At 40.5% G+C, this 21,290-nt stretch overlaps 2 protein-coding genes across 4 annotated transcripts in view; one reads left to right on the forward strand and one right to left on the reverse strand.

Moving 5' to 3' along the window:
* The window catches only part of klf12b (Kruppel like factor 12b), a 32,942-nt gene extending 21,857 nt beyond the window's left edge, over nucleotides 1–11,085 (forward strand). For both annotated transcript variants that reach the window (XM_083921676.1, XM_083921677.1), the window contains exons 5-6: nucleotides 5,493–5,650; nucleotides 6,826–11,085. In XM_083921676.1, coding sequence (XP_083777802.1) covers nucleotides 5,493–5,650; nucleotides 6,826–7,007 — 340 coding nt within the window. In that variant the 3' untranslated portion in view covers nucleotides 7,008–11,085. The remainder of the gene's footprint in view (nucleotides 1–5,492; nucleotides 5,651–6,825) is intronic.
* Nucleotides 11,086–12,522: 1,437 nt separating this feature from the next.
* klf5b (Kruppel like factor 5b) lies at nucleotides 12,523–18,134 on the reverse strand. Of its 2 annotated transcripts, none has more exons than XM_083921016.1 (4): nucleotides 17,948–18,134; nucleotides 15,094–16,027; nucleotides 14,936–14,995; nucleotides 12,523–14,569 (listed from the first exon to the last, which is right to left on the reverse strand). In XM_083921016.1, the coding sequence occupies exons 2-4, from the start codon at nucleotides 16,013–16,015 to the stop codon at nucleotides 14,391–14,393; spliced, it is 1,161 nt and encodes a 386-aa protein (XP_083777142.1). In that variant the 5' UTR covers nucleotides 16,016–16,027; nucleotides 17,948–18,134; the 3' UTR covers nucleotides 12,523–14,390. The 2 variants fall into 2 exon arrangements, with proteins under 2 accessions (XP_083777142.1, XP_083777141.1); XM_083921015.1 differs by lacking the exon at nucleotides 17,948–18,134 and adding an exon at nucleotides 16,833–17,146.
* Between the last annotated feature and the right edge of the window lie 3,156 nt (nucleotides 18,135–21,290).

Genomic DNA, 21,290 nt, shown 5'->3' on the forward strand with positions numbered 1-21,290 from the left:
AAGTTAATGCCCACAGGACTTTATTTAGACTAACTGTAAGGAAAGTATTCAGAGACTCTGTGAGAATCCTGCTAATGATGTAGCAACATTAACAAGGCTGAGGCTGACGGTAGCCCGACCCCAACTGGCTGTGTTTTGGTGGTAACAGTCCAGCTCACAGGGTTGACATTGTGTACAAGGCATTGTATTGTTTGTCTGAGCATTGTGTGAACAACTACAGTAATGAAACTAAATGAGTTATTGTGGTGGTGCTGTGCAACACATTGTGGTAAAGACTGGCTGTGCTTGTTTAGTGATACAAGAAGAGGCATATAAGACATATACACACACACACACACACACACACAAGCACACACGCACGCACAGAGACTCACTGAAGACTCAGGTTTCAATGCAGGTTATTGAAAGGGACAGACATGCCCCTGAGTGCCACACGTGGGCACCGGGTGGTCAGAGGAGAACAGAGGTTGGCAGGACCCAACCTTTCACTGCCCAAGCTTTCACTATGGAGAGAAATCACCAGCCAGGCTTAGCAATACCCTGCCAGGGCCTGCCCACACACTCACTTCTCTGTGTGCAAAGTGCAGACTGTGCTGTGTGGAAACTGTGCTCCTTTATGCAGGCTGTGTATGTGAAAAAGTACGGGTGTGCACGTCTGTAAGAATTAATCCTGTAAATGTGTGTTTTGTACTGTATGCATGCACGTGTTTCTGCACAGTGGACAGAACAGCTGGTTCACGAAGGAGGTCAGCCATTGTCAACAGGAACACAGACTTGCATGTTTGTCTGTGAAAAACAAAGCAGTCTGTAGTCTTCTTGAGTTACACGCCGGTTTGGCCACTTAGAGGAAGAATGCCGATTCTGTATTGACATGGACATCTGCAGTGCAACAGACGCCGACAGCACTTCTTTGAAACATATCAGTCCATTGTTTTGCTATATTTCTTTTTTTTTTTTAAAACGTGTGCACTGTCAGTGTAGAAAGATTTGCTTTATGTAATTTAGTATCCACATTTACACAAGCAGTCATCGAGAGAGCATCAGAGGAGGGAGAGAGTGTAAGGGCGGAGGATGGGAGTGCCTGCAGCTTCCAATCCAGGTATCCATATATAAATAAATGAGTGAAAGGAGAGCGTGTGTCATGTGCTTCTTGGGCAGCCTCCTCCATATTCATGCGTTTCCCTGGGGACGGGCTGATAGGCTATTGTGTGAGAGTGCGAGTGAAAGAGGGGAAGACAGTTCTACAGAGAGAGGAGAGGGAGATAATGTGTGTGTGTGTGCGCCCGCGCTTAGGGCGGATTTGGGGCTCTGCAGAAGTCTTGCTTGTTCGCGAGGACCTGGGGGCCACGAAAGAGCAGGTGGAGGGAGGGAAGGACGGTGAGGCAAGGGGTTGTATCCTCGGACAGGTACAGGAATTCCCAGTGGGCAGTCTTCCAGTGCACACACAAAGTCACACACTCACACACTCCCATTCCTGTTTTCTTGATAAATCCACTATTTAATCTGTTTAAGAGCAGTGTAGATCCATTGTTGTGTTGAAACGGCATGTTGTTATGACCCTGTGTCCTATGAGAAGTTAGAAAAATATGTACTGTATTGTGTTTGCGTTGTGGGAAACCCCCGTGCAGGTAACACGCATACACACAGCCCCTTATTCTTTCTCTCTGTTGTACTCGTCGGAAGCAGCGGATGAAGATAGGGCTGAAAAAAAAGGGGAAAAGAGGAACTACAACGGAGGTCAGCTCTGTTTGAAAATTGTTCTCAGCTGTACTTCCTATTTCACTATTTCTGCTTTGGGAGACATAAACAGACACGTTCTAACAGCCGTGATGTTGCAGTGACTCGGAGGTCAAGGCAGTGATGGTTTGCCCCTGGGCTCACATGAGAAAATACAGGGAATTGATTCTCACAAAACAGCAGCTCTGACACTTACAGCCAGAGGTGTGGTATTAAAGACATAAACATATATTGTTTATGAGAATAAATACACCCAACTGAAAACTTTGTGTTACTGTAAGTGGAAAAGTTATACAGCTTAGCCCAAGATAAAGACATCTCTAGCCATAACTTCTCCACATTATAATAAAACATGAGAATACTTGGTGAGCCAAACAATCTGGTTATAAATGCACCTGTTGAACAAGTGTGAGCACACTTTTCCTTTACAATTTACATACAAAGTAAGCCTGTTGTTATTGATGGCAAGAAGCATCTTTCAGAAGCTAAGCATAGCACAATATGCTATGCTTAGGCTGAGAATCTTGCTAATGGGTGAACACAGGTATATTCAGAAGGACAGTATGAGAATTGTTTTAAAACATGAAAACATGTTCTAGTAGAAATCCAAAAGACAATATGAACCTGGCGATTAGCATAATATGTCACCTTTAGGGCTGGAACAAAACATTATTTTCGTTGTCAATTCATTAGTCACTTCTCTTTTCAATTCATTTATTTACATCAAAAATATTGAATATTGTCCGTTGCAGTTTCCCAGAGCCAAAATGGATGTTTTCAGATGTCCAATTTTTGTCTGACTAACAACTCAAACCCCTAGATTTTCATTTTACAGTGATATGACACTCGCCTTCATTGTACAGAATGAAACGTTGTAGATTTCTATTTATATATGCTATATCTCTTTATTTTATCCAGTTTTATTTTTTTATTTTAACACTGACAATATTTTTTTCTTTAACTATAATGTGCACACACAAGGACATTCAGGAGGGATTATGTTACTTTTCTCACAAGAATTTCCTAAGTGGATTTTTATCCTTGTTTTTCTAGTGAGCGCTTGTGTTTCTGTGAGAACTGATGATCACTAACCAGTAGCATGTCTCACAGTGGGAAATTTCTATGAGTACCCAAAATTGATTAATCTAGAAACCTGTCACTGATCACCAGCAGTGGAGAAACAGTTGTACTCGGACCTTCCTAAATTATATCATAATCCTAGTCACTTCAGATTTAATTCATGGATGAGGTCAGAATGTAAACATCCGTCTCATCTGCTAGATGACTGAGTTCTGATTGTTTCCACTATAAACCCTGTCTTTCTCTCCACACACAAAAACACACACACACACACACACACACACACACACACACACACACACACACACACACAGAGGCCGACAATACCTCAGATTTTAGACGCTTTTCGATACTTCTCTGTTAGACCAGTAGATGGCCCGATAATCTCATCAGTCATTTCTGATTCAAACGTGAACTAAATGTTCAGTTTTGACACCAAGTTGCAGTTGGCTATTTTCTGAATACACTGACACACGAGAGAGAGAGAGAGAGAGAGAGAGAGTTGTGGGGAGTTGAGTCCGCTTCATATCTGACCCGTGTGCTCATTTCCTGTACAGCTTCAGATTGGCAGTAAGCCAAGAGCAACAGGTGATCTGTGTATTTTTCCGCATTTTTGTGTATTTCTGCAGCCTGTGTGTGTGTGTATATGAATATGTGTAAATGTATGTGTGTGTGTGTGTCTTGATTACATGCATATATATATATCCGAGTCTGCATTTGACAAATCGTGCTTCGGTGAGACACAGAGAGACAGGAAGTGGGTTGTGTGTGGTGGAGACAGTTCACTGGAGGGCCTGTCTGGCAGCCCTTGCTCCTCTTTCCGCTCCGCTCTGAAGCTATTCCTTTCCTACGCTCCCTCATTCCCCTTTCCCCCTTCACCTGCTTACCTGTTTCTCACTATCCGCAGCAGAGGCTCTGAGACCTGAAAAAAAATCAACTGTGCTCCGTCACAGCTGACAGAGCCTCTGTTAGATTACCACAGATAAAACTCCTCCTTTCCAGTAAACAGAGATATTCTTATTTTCTGTCTCCGCTGTATCTTTCACTTTCTCGCCCATTTGTTGTGTGTCTGTGCTGCAGCGATGTGTGTATTGCTGTGTGAAAGGTTCCTGCTGCTGAGCATGAGGCGTGAACTATGTAGTCTACTGACCATCTACCACAACCCCACCTTCTTTTTGTTCCTTCCTGAATTGCTTTGTGTGTGTACATTATATTCAGAGAAGTGATTCGCGAGCGCATTTAAGATTTGATGTAATACTGCACTGTAAATACTCACACAAACACTGCAGCATGTAAAAGCACACACTTCACTGTTGGAAGTGTCAGATTATATGATCAGCCTTGATATTGACGAGTTAATTGAGAGGAAACACCCGGACGAAATATATTGATGACTGAAATAACTCAGGAGTCATTAACCTCATTGAACAGCACTGAGATAAAACTCCACCTATGATTGATGAAAGTGTATGAGCCGTTAGAATACCAGCCTTCTTACCTCATATACTTCCCCAGTTACTGTGTACAGCAGGGTTGCACTGCCACCTGGTGGCAAAGCTACTGCTCCACTACTTTACAGTGTAATTGTCTGTATTCATGAACTGCTTCACCAGTTAGCTCCTTATGTATACAGAAAATTGACCAATTCTATAGCAACAAAAAAGTATACCATGCTTGCACCATTGGACATCATAATCATACATTTTTATAAAATGAAATAAAGTTTAAGCACATTGAAAAACATTGAAAATTAGGAAATAATACTACCCCGTGCACAAATAAAATAAATATGTGAAGTAACAGATTAAAAACATAGAAGAGTAAAAAGTGAGACATAAAACCTTAAGGACGCTCAACCAAATGAGAATACACGGTCTTAAGTTTGGCCTCATAAGTGTCTACAGATAGGCAACACTTAATTGAGAATGGGAAGTTGTGCCAAAGCTTTGGGGCTGCTACTCCAAATGCACGTTCGCCCTTGATCGAGGGACAGCCAGGAATGTCTGGGGGTGGAAAGGGGCAGAGGAGCAAAGTGGTGTACCTGGATGCCAGGCTGTGTAAAGCTAAAAAAACAAATGATATAACCTTAAACTCAACCCTATGCTTAGGTGAAGCTGTCTCTCTCCCTGGTACCAGTCACTAGTCTAGCATCAGCATTCTGCACCAGCTGCAAGCGAGACAAAGAGAACCGACCAATCCCCAAATAAAGAGCATTATAGTAATCCCCCCCAAATTAAAAGGAAATGAAGGCGTTTGTGACAATCTTCAGGTCATCAAGCAACAGAAACAAAGTGCACACTTCAGGGCTCCAATTATAACAACTATTTATTGCACCCTACAGTGTGCAAGCTATTCTCTGTTGTTTCATTTGTTTACCTATGACTCAGCACCTACTCACTGTGTGTGTGTGTGTGTGTGTGTGTGTGTGTGTGTGTGTGTGTGTGTGTGTGTGTGTGTGTGTGTGTGTGTGTGTGTGTGTGTGTGTGTGTGTGTGTGTGTGTGTGTGCTTGTGTGTGCTTGTGTGTGCTTGTGTGTGCTTGTGTGTGTGTCTTTAAAGTGTTTTTTATTATTTGGATAAACCAAGATGGCACCTCCTAGGGTTAGTATGATAGTATTGAAGTCATCATCACAGTTTAATCCCTTTTTAATGGTTTATTCTTATTCTCTTGTTGCAGTTCCATGTCCCCGTTCAGTATTGACAGCATACGGCGCCCCCGGAGGTCAGAGTCACCAGATTCCAAAAAGAGAAGAATTCACAGATGTGACTTTGAGGGCTGCAATAAGGTGTACACCAAAAGCTCCCATTTAAAAGCACACCGGAGGACACATACAGGTCAGTAGATCTGAGCGTAAATGCTTTAATTTCATTTTATTATGTCGATGCCTCAAGCTGCCCAACACTTATGACATTTAAATGCTCTGAACTTCACACTCTTATATGTGTTAGCCAGTGCCATGGGCTTTGCAAACATGTAATATTGTGCTAAGGTTGTCTGAATATCTTTTAAAGGACCGATAAAGTCAAATTTCAATCTGGAACAAGACAAAGATCATTGCAAAATAAAGAGTGAGGAGGAGTGAATGAGGCTTGTGAATGAGGCTTGCAGACAATTCCTTCCGTGGAAATAAATCATTTAAAAAATCAGGAAAAATTTGCTATGGTAGACACGACCAACTGAAATGTTCTGTCTCTGTATCTTTCAGCATTCTTCTAATTAATACCTGTAAAATGTTTGATCTGTGTGTACGAATGTATGACACCTTCACGCTGGTTTCAGCTGGACCAAATGTCAGTAAAATCACACATTTGTCATGTGGCTTGGGTGGAAGAGAAAGGTCGATCATGGAAATCAACTGTAGCCCAACCTGAATTCACTTAGGCACAAAAAATATCCATAAATGGTCGCCTTTATCTATGCCCGTGTCGAAGTCGCCAGATTCTATTGACAAAAGCAGTCATTTTACCTATTGCTGCCTCGATCGGTTAGTTTGTTTGTTGGTTTTGTTAGTTCCTAACCCTTTAAAACACTAAAGTCACACAATAACACAAACAAACTGACCAGTTGAAGCAGCAGTGGAACAGCATATCCTGTGCTCTGCGAGGTAAAATGACTGCTTTTGTCAAAGGAGTCTGGTGGCTTTGGGGAGAGCATAGAACGGCTTCGGCCCATCACCTTTTTAGATGTCTAAAATATGTTTAGCTGCTGCCCCCATCCACAGCAGTGAATTTCTTAGCTTCCATGCTGATACTTTTACTGCTTTTCTAAAACTGGGGGCGTGCCAACCGCCACCTAGTGTAGGTCATATACTAACTATAGATAAGTACCTCATACAACCCCACTTGAAAATATCCAAACTATCCCTTTAAGGCTGGAAACTGACATCATGATCTGAAACCCATTAAAGTTAACTGACTTCTTCTCATAACGACAGTCGTAAGGCATCACACAATAATCTAATCAATTACTCTCTTATGAACATCATGGGGTTTTCTGTGTTCCTCTGCAGGGGAAAAGCCATACAAATGCACCTGGGACGGCTGCACGTGGAAGTTTGCCCGCTCTGATGAGCTGACGAGGCATTACAGAAAACACACAGGGGTGAAACCGTTCAAGTGTGCGGACTGTGACCGTAGCTTCTCCAGATCTGACCACTTGGCCCTGCACCGACGGAGACACATGCTGGTGTGAATCAGACGGAGAGAGATAAAGAGCGAGAGAGAGAGAGAAAGAGAGTAATCGATGGAACAGACACCCAAACACAGGCAGCCGGGGGAGCGGGATCTCCCTATGAATGTTTTTCAGCTGGCCTGGACGCACACACGTACACAAAGGCCTACATAGACACACACACACACACACACACACGCACACACACACACACACAAACACACAAACACACAAACACACACACACACACACACACACACACACACACACACGCTCTCTCATCCATCCTTAGGAGAGAAGTTGGAGAGGTGCACAGAGCTTGTGGAGCACAAAACAGGGTCACTTCTGGATCCTTTTTGGGTTGGAAGGAATGGACGGCAGGATCTGTTATTGTAATTCTTTGGAGTATAATAGGGAACTGTCTTTTACAGCACTGTTTGTAAATGTTTCACTTTGATTTTTAAAGATGAACTCGCACTCTTTATTTGGACAAAAAAATATATATAATGCAATCTCTTGCAGTCTCTTTTTGGCATCTTTCTTTTCACAATTGTTCAAATGGCTGCTTTTCCAGCACTCATAATGTGAAGGACACCATTTTATGGAATGGATTTCCTGTGTGAGCAGAAAGAAGTTGGGCCTGGACAGGATCACAGGAAAAGACTCGGGCCTAGTTGGAGTTACAGGAAGTATTGTTGCGCCGTGCCTCCCTGAGAGTCTGATTTGTGACCAGCAGAGGTCGCCATTTTATTACAGATGGTTTCCTTTGAATGCTGGAGCCTGATGTTATATCCGAGGCCAATCCCAAATTGAAGCTCAAAGAGGGCTGGACTTTCACCTGTTTCATATCCAGCAAAACAGTAAATGACATTAACTGAAATAGCCACAACCTGAATGGATCAACCTCATCAGCAAGGCCACTTTTACAGATACTCATTTGTTAATTTCAAACGATGAAAACTGGACATTCATATCATCACACCAGCAACGAAACACACTGTTTGTGACCCACTCACAGGGCCAGACAACCCCAAATCTCATCAGTTCTTTTCGTTTATTTTGAGCCTCTTGAAAGCATTTCTTTAAAAAAAATATCTTGGTGGAATTTGTGCTGTGATCAGCAATCAGTAAAGTGCAATCTTAAAGGATCGATATAGTTTCAGTATGACAAGGTTTTGTTTGTTGAATCTTGTTTCTGTTTTTCTTTTCTTTTCTTTTTTTTTTTGTAAAATGCCTGCTTATTGCTTATGTTTGACACAGAAAAAATACAACCCCTCATGTACAGTGAACTTTTGAAACAATCAGAGGAGATTTCCAGTATGTGAAAAAAAAAAAAGAGGCACCTTACAGCTTTCATTCTGTCCCGATCGATCTGTTTTTTATGATTCAGCTCTGTTTTCTCAGCTGGCTTTTACAGTGAAAGGAACTTGCGTTGTGGTTTTTGCACAGCAGCACTTGACCATAAGCTGAAACTGACATCGGCTGCAGTGTTACAGGGATAGTGTGCTACCTGATGTACAATACAGAAGAGCAATACATACTGAACAAAGTGACAAGAAGGAACGCCACCCTCCTCTTTGTTCTGTTTGCGGATGTCAATATCAGAGGAGAGGTTTCCATCTGGGCCAACTCCTCACTCTGTACTCACTCTGTTTGATTGGTTCGTAGCTCCAGCACAAGGCTCTAATCTGATGCGTCTCAGTAAACGAGTTACTCCGAATCGTTTTATTTTGTTTGTCTCATTTAGAGAGAGTCACTTGAAATATTTTCACCTCAGACCAGATATATGTTATCTGATTTACCTGAGATTTGGCTATACAGAGTGCTGAAAAATAGATTACTCACATATCACATCTCATCACAAAACTAGTGCAACTATAAAAAAAATATAATTTACACACATAAATACATTATGTATGTTCAGTAAGACTACATTTTAGATGCAGGTACCAGTAGAAACATCTTAGAGAACATCACTTAACCTTGATCAGGAAACTGAATTCAAAAAGTACATTTTTATAGTCATAATAACAGATATCTTTGCAAGTATTTCCAATTCTCTTCACGCTGTGTAAGACCCGCAGACATAAACTCAGAGCATCAGGCCACCCCATATTATTTGATAGTGCTGCTAAATGCATTTATTGGACTGAAGCCAGTAAGAAGAAATGGCAACCTTCTTGATAATAGCACCTTGAAAACCACACACTCACTCACATAGCACACCCTCATGCACACGTACAGTTACACACACACACACACCTGCACACTTCGCATTGAACATCCTCACTTTCAGTAAAGTAGCCAAATCCAGGAAGTCGTTTCCACACATGCACCCCAACGTATGTGACACCCATTTGATGTAAGGAAGAATGGTAATGTATGTCATCATTATTTATGTATATTGTTTTGCGCACATGTCATTATGCCCGGTTGTATTATCATTTTGGCAAAAGCATATCAGCACCTTGTTTGTTTATTAGTATGATTTTCAAATTATTTTATTTCAGATGTCAATTTATAAACAAATAATCATCATCGTATTTTATCCTCCATATAATGTATAAGAACATTTTATTATTGAGGGGCACTTCATCTTATAACTCATTTTCTTCTGTAAAAAGGATCTTTTGAAATGTTGTAATATATGTGATAGTGAAGATAAGACTTATTACAAAGTTCTACAGCCTGTATATACATTTGGAAAAATAGGGCTTTTGATTAGTAGAGGCAGGAAATACATTTATACATGTAAAGTCTTTTTTCAGAGACTGTAATTTATCTAATTTGATATACAGTGAAACGGGGCTAATGGTATCCATCATGTAAATTATCATATGTGATGTTATAGAACAGTTTGCTTTCTTTGGTTTGTGGTTAAATAAGTTCATGATCAAATCATTTTTGATTCCCGAGGCTGAACCAGTGTTTGCTATAATCAACAAATTATTTATATACATTGACCATCTTAAGGTACTCGATTCCCTGTGTTGCTATTTTGCTATACCCGGACGAGAAATTCTATTGATCAAGCACATATCGACAACACGTGTACTCTCGTATTCAGTGTTTGACGTCGCATGCCTTAATACACCACTTTTTGCTCAATTCGATTCGACTTGAATACGGTGTCTCCACAGGACAGGGTGTGTTATATTTCCCTTCAGCATCTCTTTCCTCATTTCAAAGCATAATTTTGTAACGGTAACCAGGGTCAAAGTTATGCAATATTAATGAATAGTGCCTCATATTGCAAACTTGTAATATCAACTGCTCCGTGCAGATTTTGGATTTCAACACGTGTGCTCAAATTAATAAATATCCAATGGGAAACCATAAATTTAAGTAAAAGCACAGACAACATTATGCAAGTCGGACCTTTAATGTTTAACTTTCTTTTCGCACTGAGCCTTATGCCATTGTGTCAACTGCAGCATCCTCCCATAACACTTTCACAGGCTGTTTATAGCTTACGTTATTACTTTGCTTGCAATAAGTCACTTCCTCTAAGGGGAACAAAACTGAGTTACGGAGGCCTCTTGATGTTTCAGCTTCATCACATGAATTCAACATGGAAGATATTGAGGACTCTCGTGGCGTCGCCTTTGTTAATGAATACTGATCTTACACTTCTCTCTCAGTTCAATATCTATTTTTACTTTCTGTGTAACATCTGCTTTTGATTTCCTGGTTTTTTGAAAATTTAGTAGTGAAGCCAATGCCTATGTTTCAAGTTTGCTGATATTACGTACAGTAATCGTCGTTCCTGTATTTATGTAAAGTGAGTGTAGTGTAAATATATTCAGATCTTTTCATTCTTACCGTAAAAAAAAAGATAAAATAAATTGTGATATTGCTCAGCATCACTTCAAAAGGGAGATTCTGCTCATGGAATTCCACATCTGTAAAAGAACATTTTTAATCCAGATATTTTTCAAAGCTTCAAGAACAGGTGTCCTTTTTTTCTGTTACACATTTCTTTTCTCCAAGAGTTGTTTAAGTATCCAGTCAGTGTTTTGCCTTTTTCTCTGTATTTTTCATATGGATGGAGCTGTGAAATTAAAATAAGTTCAAACATATACATGTATATTAATATGAATGGAGGCATGAAGGTTAATAAAGTTGCATTTTGTATGTAACACACTGGTATGGAGCTAGTTGGTATCTGTGACTGAGATGAATGGTATGCGGTTTCGATGTCACTTAGACATCTGAGTACAGACTCACATTCTCCGACATTTAGAAACCTAATCTTGGTATTAGGGAAGACGTTTTAAATTATAGATGATATAGTACAGTAGCTTGTACACACGGTACAGTATATATGATCACAACAAGAAGAGGAAAAAACATTGATTCACCTGCTTATTTAAATTTACAGAAGAGCCTTTATACAAGAAAAGTATTTTGGACCTGAAAGACTTCACTGACATATTTAGACATTGCAGTGAAATGATGTGTACGCCTTTGTGATATATTACTTTGTTATCACCAACAGAGAGTGGTATTTTTAGACCTGGTATGTTTTAACACAGCATGTAGTGAATACAGTTTCTGAGAACAGGTTGCACTTGAAAGAAAACGCCCATTACAGTACATCCTGTACGGCACTCTATTACAACTGGATCTGGATGAATGTTTCTGTCAGCCAGCAAAGGATTCAGATGATTACAATAACAAGGTTTCAATTCCCACTCCGCTTAGCATTTCGGTGTGCACTATATCACATGCGTGATTTATCACTCACAGGAGCCTATACTGTGTACGGCACAGGCAAAGTGAAGTACGTAAATAAGAGTGATACTATAACAGTATCCACAGGGAACTTCCTCTGCACTCAGGACAAGTTGAGACAACTTTATCTGGTTTTGTTCAGCCCATGTGGCACGTTTGCCAGCACCTCTGCTGTGACTCATGTCGAGGACGCTTTGCAACAATTACAAAACAAAAGAAGATCTTTTTTTTTTGTTTGGATTACACAATTGTTAATAACATAACGTGCATAAAGGGTGCGTTCCTAAATAACTACGAAACACTGAAGCCAAATCACGTGTTGCTGAAGAATCCAAAATAATTTCAACAGCAAAGGGAGATGTGAAGGTTGATTAGTGGAACAGTTTAAAATTTTATATTGCAAATATTGCATATTTGCTATCTTCCAAATATGTTCCACTTGAATATGCCCTGTTTGTTGGTTGGTTGTCCAGCAGTGCTCCTGCTTCACTAGCATTTATAAGAACATACTTTGGATTTAATCTATTCACAACATTTAACTGTAAATGCAAATGCAAACATGGACAGAAAAATCTGTTTTTCTTACTGATATCTCTAATCACATCAATATCACTTGGTTGATATTTAACAATAAGCCGATGGATGGTTAAAGTAACATGCTGAAGAAAATGTAACAAACAGAAGGATGATTAAAATAATATTATTATGATCATCTATGTGGATATGGAAATATGTATAATGCAGAGAAACCCCCCTAAAAAGTATGTATTCATATTTAAAAAGGAAATATTCAAAAGAAATATTCAACACCAAATTTTATTTGCACTGTTGAGGGACACATGGCTTCACAGCACATTTGATCATTCTAGGCTACATCTTCATGTTACGAAGGGATGACACAAAATATTGTTATGTCTGCCACGTCAAGATATCTGTGTGTACATATCTATTTTAAAAGTATTGCAATAATTCACTGGCATATACTCCACGGAGCTGCTGTCTTGGCTGGAGGACGTGATGACAGTGTAGACTGTAACAATATTCTCTCATTTGATCCTTCTTAGACTTTGCCAGAAATAAAAAATAAAAATAAACAGTCTCTGCAATTTAAAAAAAAAGCTTCAAATATCTATACACAAAAACAATCAATAGATTGCATCCTTAAACCGCGGATAAAAAATATAAACATTATAGAGATTTTGTTCACCCTGACTCAAATTGTTAAGAAACTTGGTCATAAATAGAGATCGCTATATTGTAGAAATAACGAGGGGCAGCCAACATACAGAGTCATTCAAGCCGAGTCGAGTACCTGATAAAAGAACATTGTCCCAATGGGGCAGCTTTGTTTTTCGTCCCGAAAAACAAATCAAAGCAGTTAAAGGCACTTTCAAAAGGTGTTTGAATACATGGATAGTAGTCAAAGAAACAAAAAGCTTACACAGATGTTCAGACTGGCACGTGTCCAGACTAAGTCTAAAAAAAAATATCTCAAGCTCACAAACATCACTTTGAAACCACTTATGAAGACAAATCATCAGTAATGTGATAATCCTGTTATATGATACCTAACGTTCAGGCCCACAATTTGCAAAAAAAAACAAGAATGGTCTGAATTTTTCCATCACCACAACTTGCGGGAGAAAGAAAACAAACCGTATAGTCAAAGGAGGTGTTGTAAATGTTGTTCCAGCACGTCTCTTTTCGTGTAAAAGCTGTGTGGCTGAGATAAACACGGGACAATAAAAGCCCATCATAATAAGTTAAACCTGTTTCAATAATTAAATAAAATCATGCGGTGTCCGCTGATGTCCTGAAATAAAAAAAATGAACCATTTGGATTTATCTCTGCACCTGCCTGCCTGACATTTAACACTTTCTCTAATGACAATATCTATGTTACTAGGGGGATATAGAGCATTCAAAATGCTGTCCAAATGAATATAATTAACATCTCATACCTATCTTCATTTCATTTCAGTGTTATGAGTAAATATAGATTTTGTTCAGTGGCAAAGTAACCCATAAATCTGGCAGTGTTAAAGTCATGCTGTAAGCCATGTGCTTACCACACCGCTTGCGAATAGCATTCATCCCAAAACGTATTTCTCCTACTGTGCCTTTTAGTAAATCCACAACTTATTTACGCACAACTTTAACTAACTGCTGTTACTTTCTATATTACACACACACACAGACACACAGACACACACACACGCACACACACATTCTTTGACTTTCCAGTTAAGAGCAATACTATATCTGCACTTACAGTATGGCAGTTGGAGTTAATTAAATAAATAAATGACACCATGACACATTTGCTGTACAATGAAAAACTTGAAATATTGGTATTTAAAGTTGTTCATGTACTTTGCAAAAGATTATATATTATTTCATTATTACATTTGGCTAATGATTTTTTGACTGACATCTTTGCAAGTGTCCCCCGATATTGGAGCATACCTGTGGAAAAAAAATAAGGCAACAGTAATCTTTTTACAATAAAAGAAACAATTGTGGGCCGGCACTGCTAAGAATGTCTCCACTGGGGAGTGAGTGAAAAAATCCACAGTTTTTTAATTTGTTCGCTGATATGTAAGTGCCGGTTCTTTGTCCGTGTTTACTGGGAAATTAAAACATTGGCTTGATTTGAGAGAGAGAGGGCTTCTAGCTCTGGTGTCTCTTCATGTGCAGGGCCAGGTGATCCGAGCGGGAGAAACAGCGGCTGCACACGCTACACTGGAAAGGCTTCACCCCGGTGTGTTTCCTGAAATGGCGAGTCAGCTCATCAGAACGGGCGAAACGCCACTCGCATCCCTCCCAGGAGCACTGGTACGGCTTCTCTCCTTCAGCAAAGGATAAAAAAAGAGAAGCGAGTTGAAGCTACGGCAGACGGACAACACAAATTTGGATACATTTCACCTCAATAAATAACAAGTATGACTCAAGTTACTAACAAATTAGTTTCGATGATGGGAATACAGATACATTTTCATACATGCACCTCAACTGTGAGCCATAAATCACAGCGTGTCCTGTCTTTCCCCCTGCCCCCTTTATGAGAGCTGCAGGGTTTATGTGATTTGACAGCAGTGAGATGTGGGCCAGGTCTGTCAGCAGACAGAATGCATCTGCATGCCAAGAACATTTTTCTGCCTGGCAACATCACCACTTTCACCCCAAAATAACAAGTGCAACTCAAAACATTTTACCTGTGTGGGTCCGTAGATGGGCTTTTAAATGAGAAGACTTGGTGTATACTTTCCTGCACCCTAAAGGGGAAAAAAAGTTTATTAAGCACACTACTTGGATTTGAGTGTTAGTGTTGCAAAACTTTCTTGCTGTTGTGCAGATGGGGCAGAAGTCTCACCTGGAACGTCACAGTGGTGAATCCGCCGTCTCTCCAGATCAGGGTTGTTCCTTCTGTTGTACCTAACAGAAGCCGACTGGGCCATGACTGGGGACAGCGGGCCAACACCTACCACCGTCTGAACTGGTGTCAGGCTTGAACGCTGGACTGGCGCCGGACCTGGGCTTTGGACTAATCCAACATTGGAATTCTGTTCTGAGCTCTGGATTGGAGCTGCACTAGAAGTCTGTCCTGGACCAATGGGATTATGGGTCTGAAAAGTTATCTTAGAGGCGATGCTGGCTTCATAGGAGGGAGGTGGGGACAGATTGTGTAGGAGCTCCTTCCCCCTGTCTGGACTTGGGGGATCAGAGTTTGGCGGAGATGGTGGCAAATAGGTTGGTCTCTGCTGACGGCCTAAGTGTCGATTAAATGGAAAAGATTGACTCTGAGGACTGCTTGTGGGTTTAGCAGAATTTTGCGCTGGGCCTACATGGACGTTCCCAATAGGCAGACTTAATGGGGCCATGGGAATGGAGTTCAGCTGTGACCCATGAACAAGCTGCTCCAAGTCAGAGTTTAAAAGCTGAAAAAGGGGGACATCCTGGAAATCTGGCACTTCCTGTTTGATGAGAAATTTACCGCTGGTTGTGTCAGCTGCACTAAAAACACCTGGGTATTCGGGGACTGTCTGTGGCACACCGTTGTTGCCCTGACAGCTCGGGTGCATCAGAGAGTGTGACGGCTCTGTTTTGATCTGCCTCACAGTCCTGCAGAGACCATGGGGAAGGTATGTGACGTCAGGAAGGAGCAGGCTCATGTTGACGCAGTACGGGGAGGCAAAGTCCTCGGTGAAAGGCGGCTCTAGCATCAGAGCGTTGTCCCTGCACAACATCTTGGAATTGACTGTGTCCTGTTGGTGCGGAGACAGGTAGCTGTCCATGTCGGATTTACTCTAAATTACAAAAGAACAAGAACATTTGTCGTGTTAAAAGTCGTGATGAACCAAATGCAATGGTATTAGAAAAGTGTCATTGAACTGACTCAAGCTCACATGAATCAATCTCACATGGATGTATAACCCATAAAGGTTGCCTCTAAAACTTGGTATAGCAAAAGCAGAAAGATGGACCCTGAATGCATCAACAGTATTCTACTGTTCTTCTTCTTCTTATAAAAAAATAATGATCACAATGCCTCTCCGTTGACGCTGAAGCACAATGAGACTTACAAAATAACAAAAGTAACTGGTGTGAATAAATCTGGGGATGCATTTGGGGCCTGCACTTGTGCACACAGTCACATCAAAGATGCCCTCCCCCCCCTCCTTTACAAGCAGCAGACGCCCTTCTGAAACGCTCCAGCCTAAGCTGTTTGGAAATACATGGCTGAAATTAGAACATCCAGTTGCTCTGCAGCGCTATGCATCTCTTCCTCACAAGTTTCGGGAGCGGGTGCAACGTTTCACATCCCAGCCGTGCCCTGCTTGTGATTCAACCTTAGTCAGTGAATGTTAGCATCAACACACACACACACACACACACACACACACATTCAAAGCGAATTTCAGTCACGTGCTGGGACTCTAGCTGTGAATATTATAACACACAAACATAAAGGCCTGCCTGAAATACACATTTACATGAATTTCGCCTGTTTTGCTTTGATCAGCAACAAACAGTCTTTCTACGTCAAACCAGCAGGCATCAGTAAAGTGACGCTGAGGCAAGATGCAAAAGAAAAAAAATGCAATCCCCTACCAAATTATAATCATGGAAAGAGCAAGTTCCCGGGATGGCATCCCTCGTGTTACAGAGCACTAGTCCATGCTCTTCACCTCTCAGACAGTCGGCTTTCAGTGGCGCGGTGGGTTTATGGAGAAACTGCGCGTCCTGCCCCGGAGCGACCCAAACATTATTCCTCACGGCAGCGGCCATAAAAGCAGAGGTACAGTCTAACTATCCGAAATCTTTCACCAATAAATTCAGCATAGGTATTCTTTTGTTTCGAAACAATCTGTACGAGCAAAGAGCCAGCTGTCAAACGTTCATTCTCCCTATTTTGCGCTGCCTTGTCAAATTACGCAACTGCGTGATAGCAGCGCGTCCGCAGGGCGGGGCTGAACGTGTACAAAATAAACAGGACAACCAGGCGATCGTAGTGTAATGAATACTGTGGTTGTATGTTGAGGTTAAATGGCTGAAGGTAGAAATATCACTAAACACGTGAGGATAAAGAGGCAGTTGAGGGAGTGTCAAGTGTTTGTGTCCATAAGTGAGCAGTTTGTTCGCACTTCAGAATAAATATAGTCAGTAAATAATTGGTTCCTGCAGAATCATGTTAAACAGGCTGGGTGGCTTCTTTGACTTTCACATGACTCATGATTTGAAAGCCAAAGACATATGATTTGAAACGCTTGAGTTAAATGCACGGTTGTACAAAGTTCATTTCAAAAGTTCTATCAGTCATTTTTGAACTTTTAGACCTCAATGGACAATTCAAAGTGATGTTCATGACTCACCTGCCACCACAGTGAATTAAGTTAGTACAATTTTCCTACAATTTCTTTTTTGATGCAGTTTTTATTATTTTTTTGGAGCCTCCAGCACACTGGGGTCCTGGTGTGGCATGTTAAAAACGCCACTGCAGTGCAGCTGTCTGTCAGGACTGCATACTTGATGCCAACATTCCTGAGCCAGCAGTGAAGCCTGCACACATATACTGGCAGGGGATGTTTCCATCAAAATAGCTCAGCATTTCACTCAAATACACCGTGTGTCGCACTTGCACGCAGTCTGAATGTTCCCTATAATAAACCAAACTGCAGTAAACTGCAGACACAGCATTCATGTATTCATTCTGACTCTTTACATACCTTTGGTCGTAACCTTGTAGAAATGTGGATGTACGATGTCTTTATTTGCCTTTTTTTAGTCTTTACATCCTCGGATACACTCTAGATATCTGGATCAGCAATGAAAAAGAATGGGTAATCCAACCTTCAGCCCTCTTGCTGCCACAGTGTGACAGCTGCTTTATACCTCAGCTTAACACAACAGAACTGACTTGTCAGGATTGTGTTTTTTTCCCACACAGGTGTATGAAGTATTACCCCATGTCAATGATCACGCAACATGCTGGAACTGGAAACACAGGTATGCCACAACATTAGCACGGGTGTACAAGGGTTAAGCAGCATTTAATTATGATTCTTTTTTAATGTGACATTTACTGCCACTCCCATCCATGTTTTTCTTCAGGCAGTTTTTGTCCTCTTATTAAAATGTTGTAACTGCACCCACTGAAGGCTTGACTGAACATGTTGAGTATCTCCGAGGGTAGGTAGGGTCATGCAAGTGAAACCTAACCATATTCAAAAAAGCTGTCGATACAGTGCTGTATGCGTTGTATGAAATCAAATGTGAACCATTCATACAAAGAATATTCATATTCAGCCATTATTTATTTGAGGGTTAAAAGAAAAGTCTTCGCACCGCCCGACTGATTTGATTTCGGCCTATCACAGAAATATCGGTTTCAGGTTGCAGTATGTTGTATGATATGTGCAGGTATGAAAACTTTTTTTTTTTACTGAACATATAATGCAGAAAACGATGCTTGGGCTGATTTAGAAAAGGTGTCATTAGGTACTTCTTTATTTAAATGATCAGCAATACTGAACATACAGCGCTGATGTTCATTTCTAGAATTGATTGACATTGCATGTGTAATGTAATGTTAAATATCTTTTAAAGAGTTATTTGATTAGTAGTATCTTTGCATAGTTGTGTCAGTGTAAAATCAGTGCACCATCCACATAAAAAAGGTCTATTTTCCTTCCAGCTCAAAATTTCCCTGGATCAGGGAACCGCCATATCTGCTTGTAATCAGTGTTTTTTATTTTCAGTCTAACATCGGTATCGCTCTCAGAAATCCAATATCAGTCGGACTCTAGTCTTTGTTGTCCAGACCCCTCATCTGTGAAACCGCATGACCAAGGATCAACTTCGTTTTCCACTTCCCTCCTCGCCCTCTGCTAATTCACTGTAATTTGTTGAAAAAATGCATTATAAATGCATTATAAATAAAAGTTATTGTTACTTTTATTAGATATTGTTTTGTTTCTACTGAATTTATTTTGATTATGTGATTATAATATTATGGATGCCGCACAATCAAAGCTCTTCAATGTACTTTTATCATCATACCAAGTGTTCACCAAGGAAAAAGCTCACATATTCATTTTGCATAAAAAAAAATGTGAAACCTATTCAAATGACCGTTGATCACCCAATTAGGAGCTGATTGATTGCTTGTCATGTGCTGACCTTTCAGAGTGCAATTTAAATCCATGGATGTCTCAGCTCCAAGAGGAGCAACTGTCATTCTTGGCCGTGGCTTTTTCCTGCACAGCGAATGTGAGCCGATCCCTCCTCCATATCCCCCGTATTAAAACCTCACAATATGCCCAACAACTGCACAGCGGAGGAGAGGGAATGCACGGTATGTGCTTACAGCATCACAACTCCTCTCTCCTCTCACATGGACTAATATGGCCAAGCCAAGAGGGATAGGACAATAAACACATACAGCACATTGCTACTGTAAGCACAGTGTGTTTTTTTTATTTTGGAAGAGTAAAATAACTTTCAGTGAGTTGATCAAATACATTTTGCTTTGTTGGTGAAATTGACTGACTAATAATGTGTACATTTGTGTGCAGCTATTTTATCTTTGTGAATATTCTTTAATGTTCTGACATTTAGTGTAACACAAGAAATACAAACAAATCTGATGCTCTATATATAGTCTATCTTCAAGCAGGTGCTTGGCACTCCCACCAGAGGGCAATGGTCAGCTGCAGTGGAACTTGATTTGTGCATACGTACTTTGTACTGCTGAACCATCAAATTAGCACTGTTAATGCATTCCAGCTTATTGTTTATGATTACATTCTAAAGCCACTGAGTTGAAGCTACAATGGGGTGTTTTGTGTATGCAATAGGCGCTTTAATTTATTATGATTGAGACTTTTTGAAATGAGATGTTTTTCTCTGAATCTGTTTTTGACGCGGCGTGTTCACTGATTTTTATTCATTTGTTGAAAACTAAAGTTTGGACACACGTACTGATAGACACCAAGAGTTGTTATTTTGAAAAACGCTTGCTTTATACACATTCAGTTTGACTTTCTTCATTCTCTGTAAAACCTCAAGTAGGCACTTAGAATGATAATTTATTTGATGTCAGCTTTACAAAACCTGCCCTTGGAAAAAAAATACAATCAATACTTTCTTCTTTGGCTTTATTATTTCGTCTCAAGTTTGGCTGTGCTACAAGCTTGGCATGTTGACTCTGTACAGCATTTATCTGATCTGACACAGTTTCATTAGGCATTAGTAATCATTTCCATAGCACACAACATTAGAGTACTCCTGTTTGTAAAACAGCAGATGAGGCTAATGCCGTCCTCTGGGGAGAAATTCAATATAATTCGTTAATTAAATGGAATAATTTAATTACAGTAACTTAGAAATCATTCATCAATATAATTGTTTCTGGAGCCACCATTATAATTGAGGTTTAAGTGAAAACAAGTCCGTTTCTAATGTTGGTAATGTGCTGACATAGTTCTCCCACCCTCCATTTGTTCCTCTCTCTGATCTTCCACCATGCCGTTTCTCCACAGTGTTTTCGTTTGATAGCCAGCCATACCACATCAGCAAGACCAAAACATTTATTACAGCCATTTAATTTAACCTCTCTACAGGCATGGACAAGAAGACAGAGATGATAGCACAGCCGCACTGAAAGACTCTCGCTGTTCAGCTTCTAATCTGATCCTCTCTGCTGCCCTTTCATAAAGACACCAGAGTATTACCCTGACTCCAAACATACCTCTGCCATTTAAACTGTCTTGGATTTCACCACAAAGGCGACCAAATAGAGTCCAATTCATTCTTCAGGGCCAAATAATAAAACATAATTTTAGTCTAATCTGCCTAAAGAATGTCCTCTGTTTGAAGTTGACAGTGCTCTATCTTCTGGGAGGAATAATTGCCTTTTGAGTACAGCACGAGAGGCCACTGAGGTAAGCCTGTCGAGGGTCTGCACCTCACAGGTGCGCCCTTGGGTAGACAACCTCCTCGTTGTTCTGGGGAGGGAGAGAGAGAGAGAAAGAGAGAGAGAAGCCAGACTGTAAGATTTCATCTGCCAGA

Source organism: Echiichthys vipera (assembly GCF_963691815.1).
Source record: "Echiichthys vipera genome assembly, chromosome: 10".
Taxonomy (NCBI): Eukaryota; Metazoa; Chordata; class Actinopteri; order Perciformes; family Trachinidae; genus Echiichthys; species Echiichthys vipera.

Bases quoted from the DNA above. Each gene is read 5' to 3' on its own strand.
- klf5b (XM_083921015.1), bottom strand. From the start codon at position 17,009: ATGGCCGCTGCCGTGAGGAATAATGTTTGGGTCGCTCCGGGGCAGGAC. The intron at 16,028-16,832 runs GTAGGGGATTGC...TTTGTAATTTAG, and splicing joins CTTTCCATGATTATAATTTG to AGTAAATCCGACATGGACAG. The intron at 14,570-14,935 runs GTAAAATGTTTT...CCTTTGCTGAAG, and splicing joins CCATCTACGGACCCACACAG to GAGAGAAGCCGTACCAGTGC.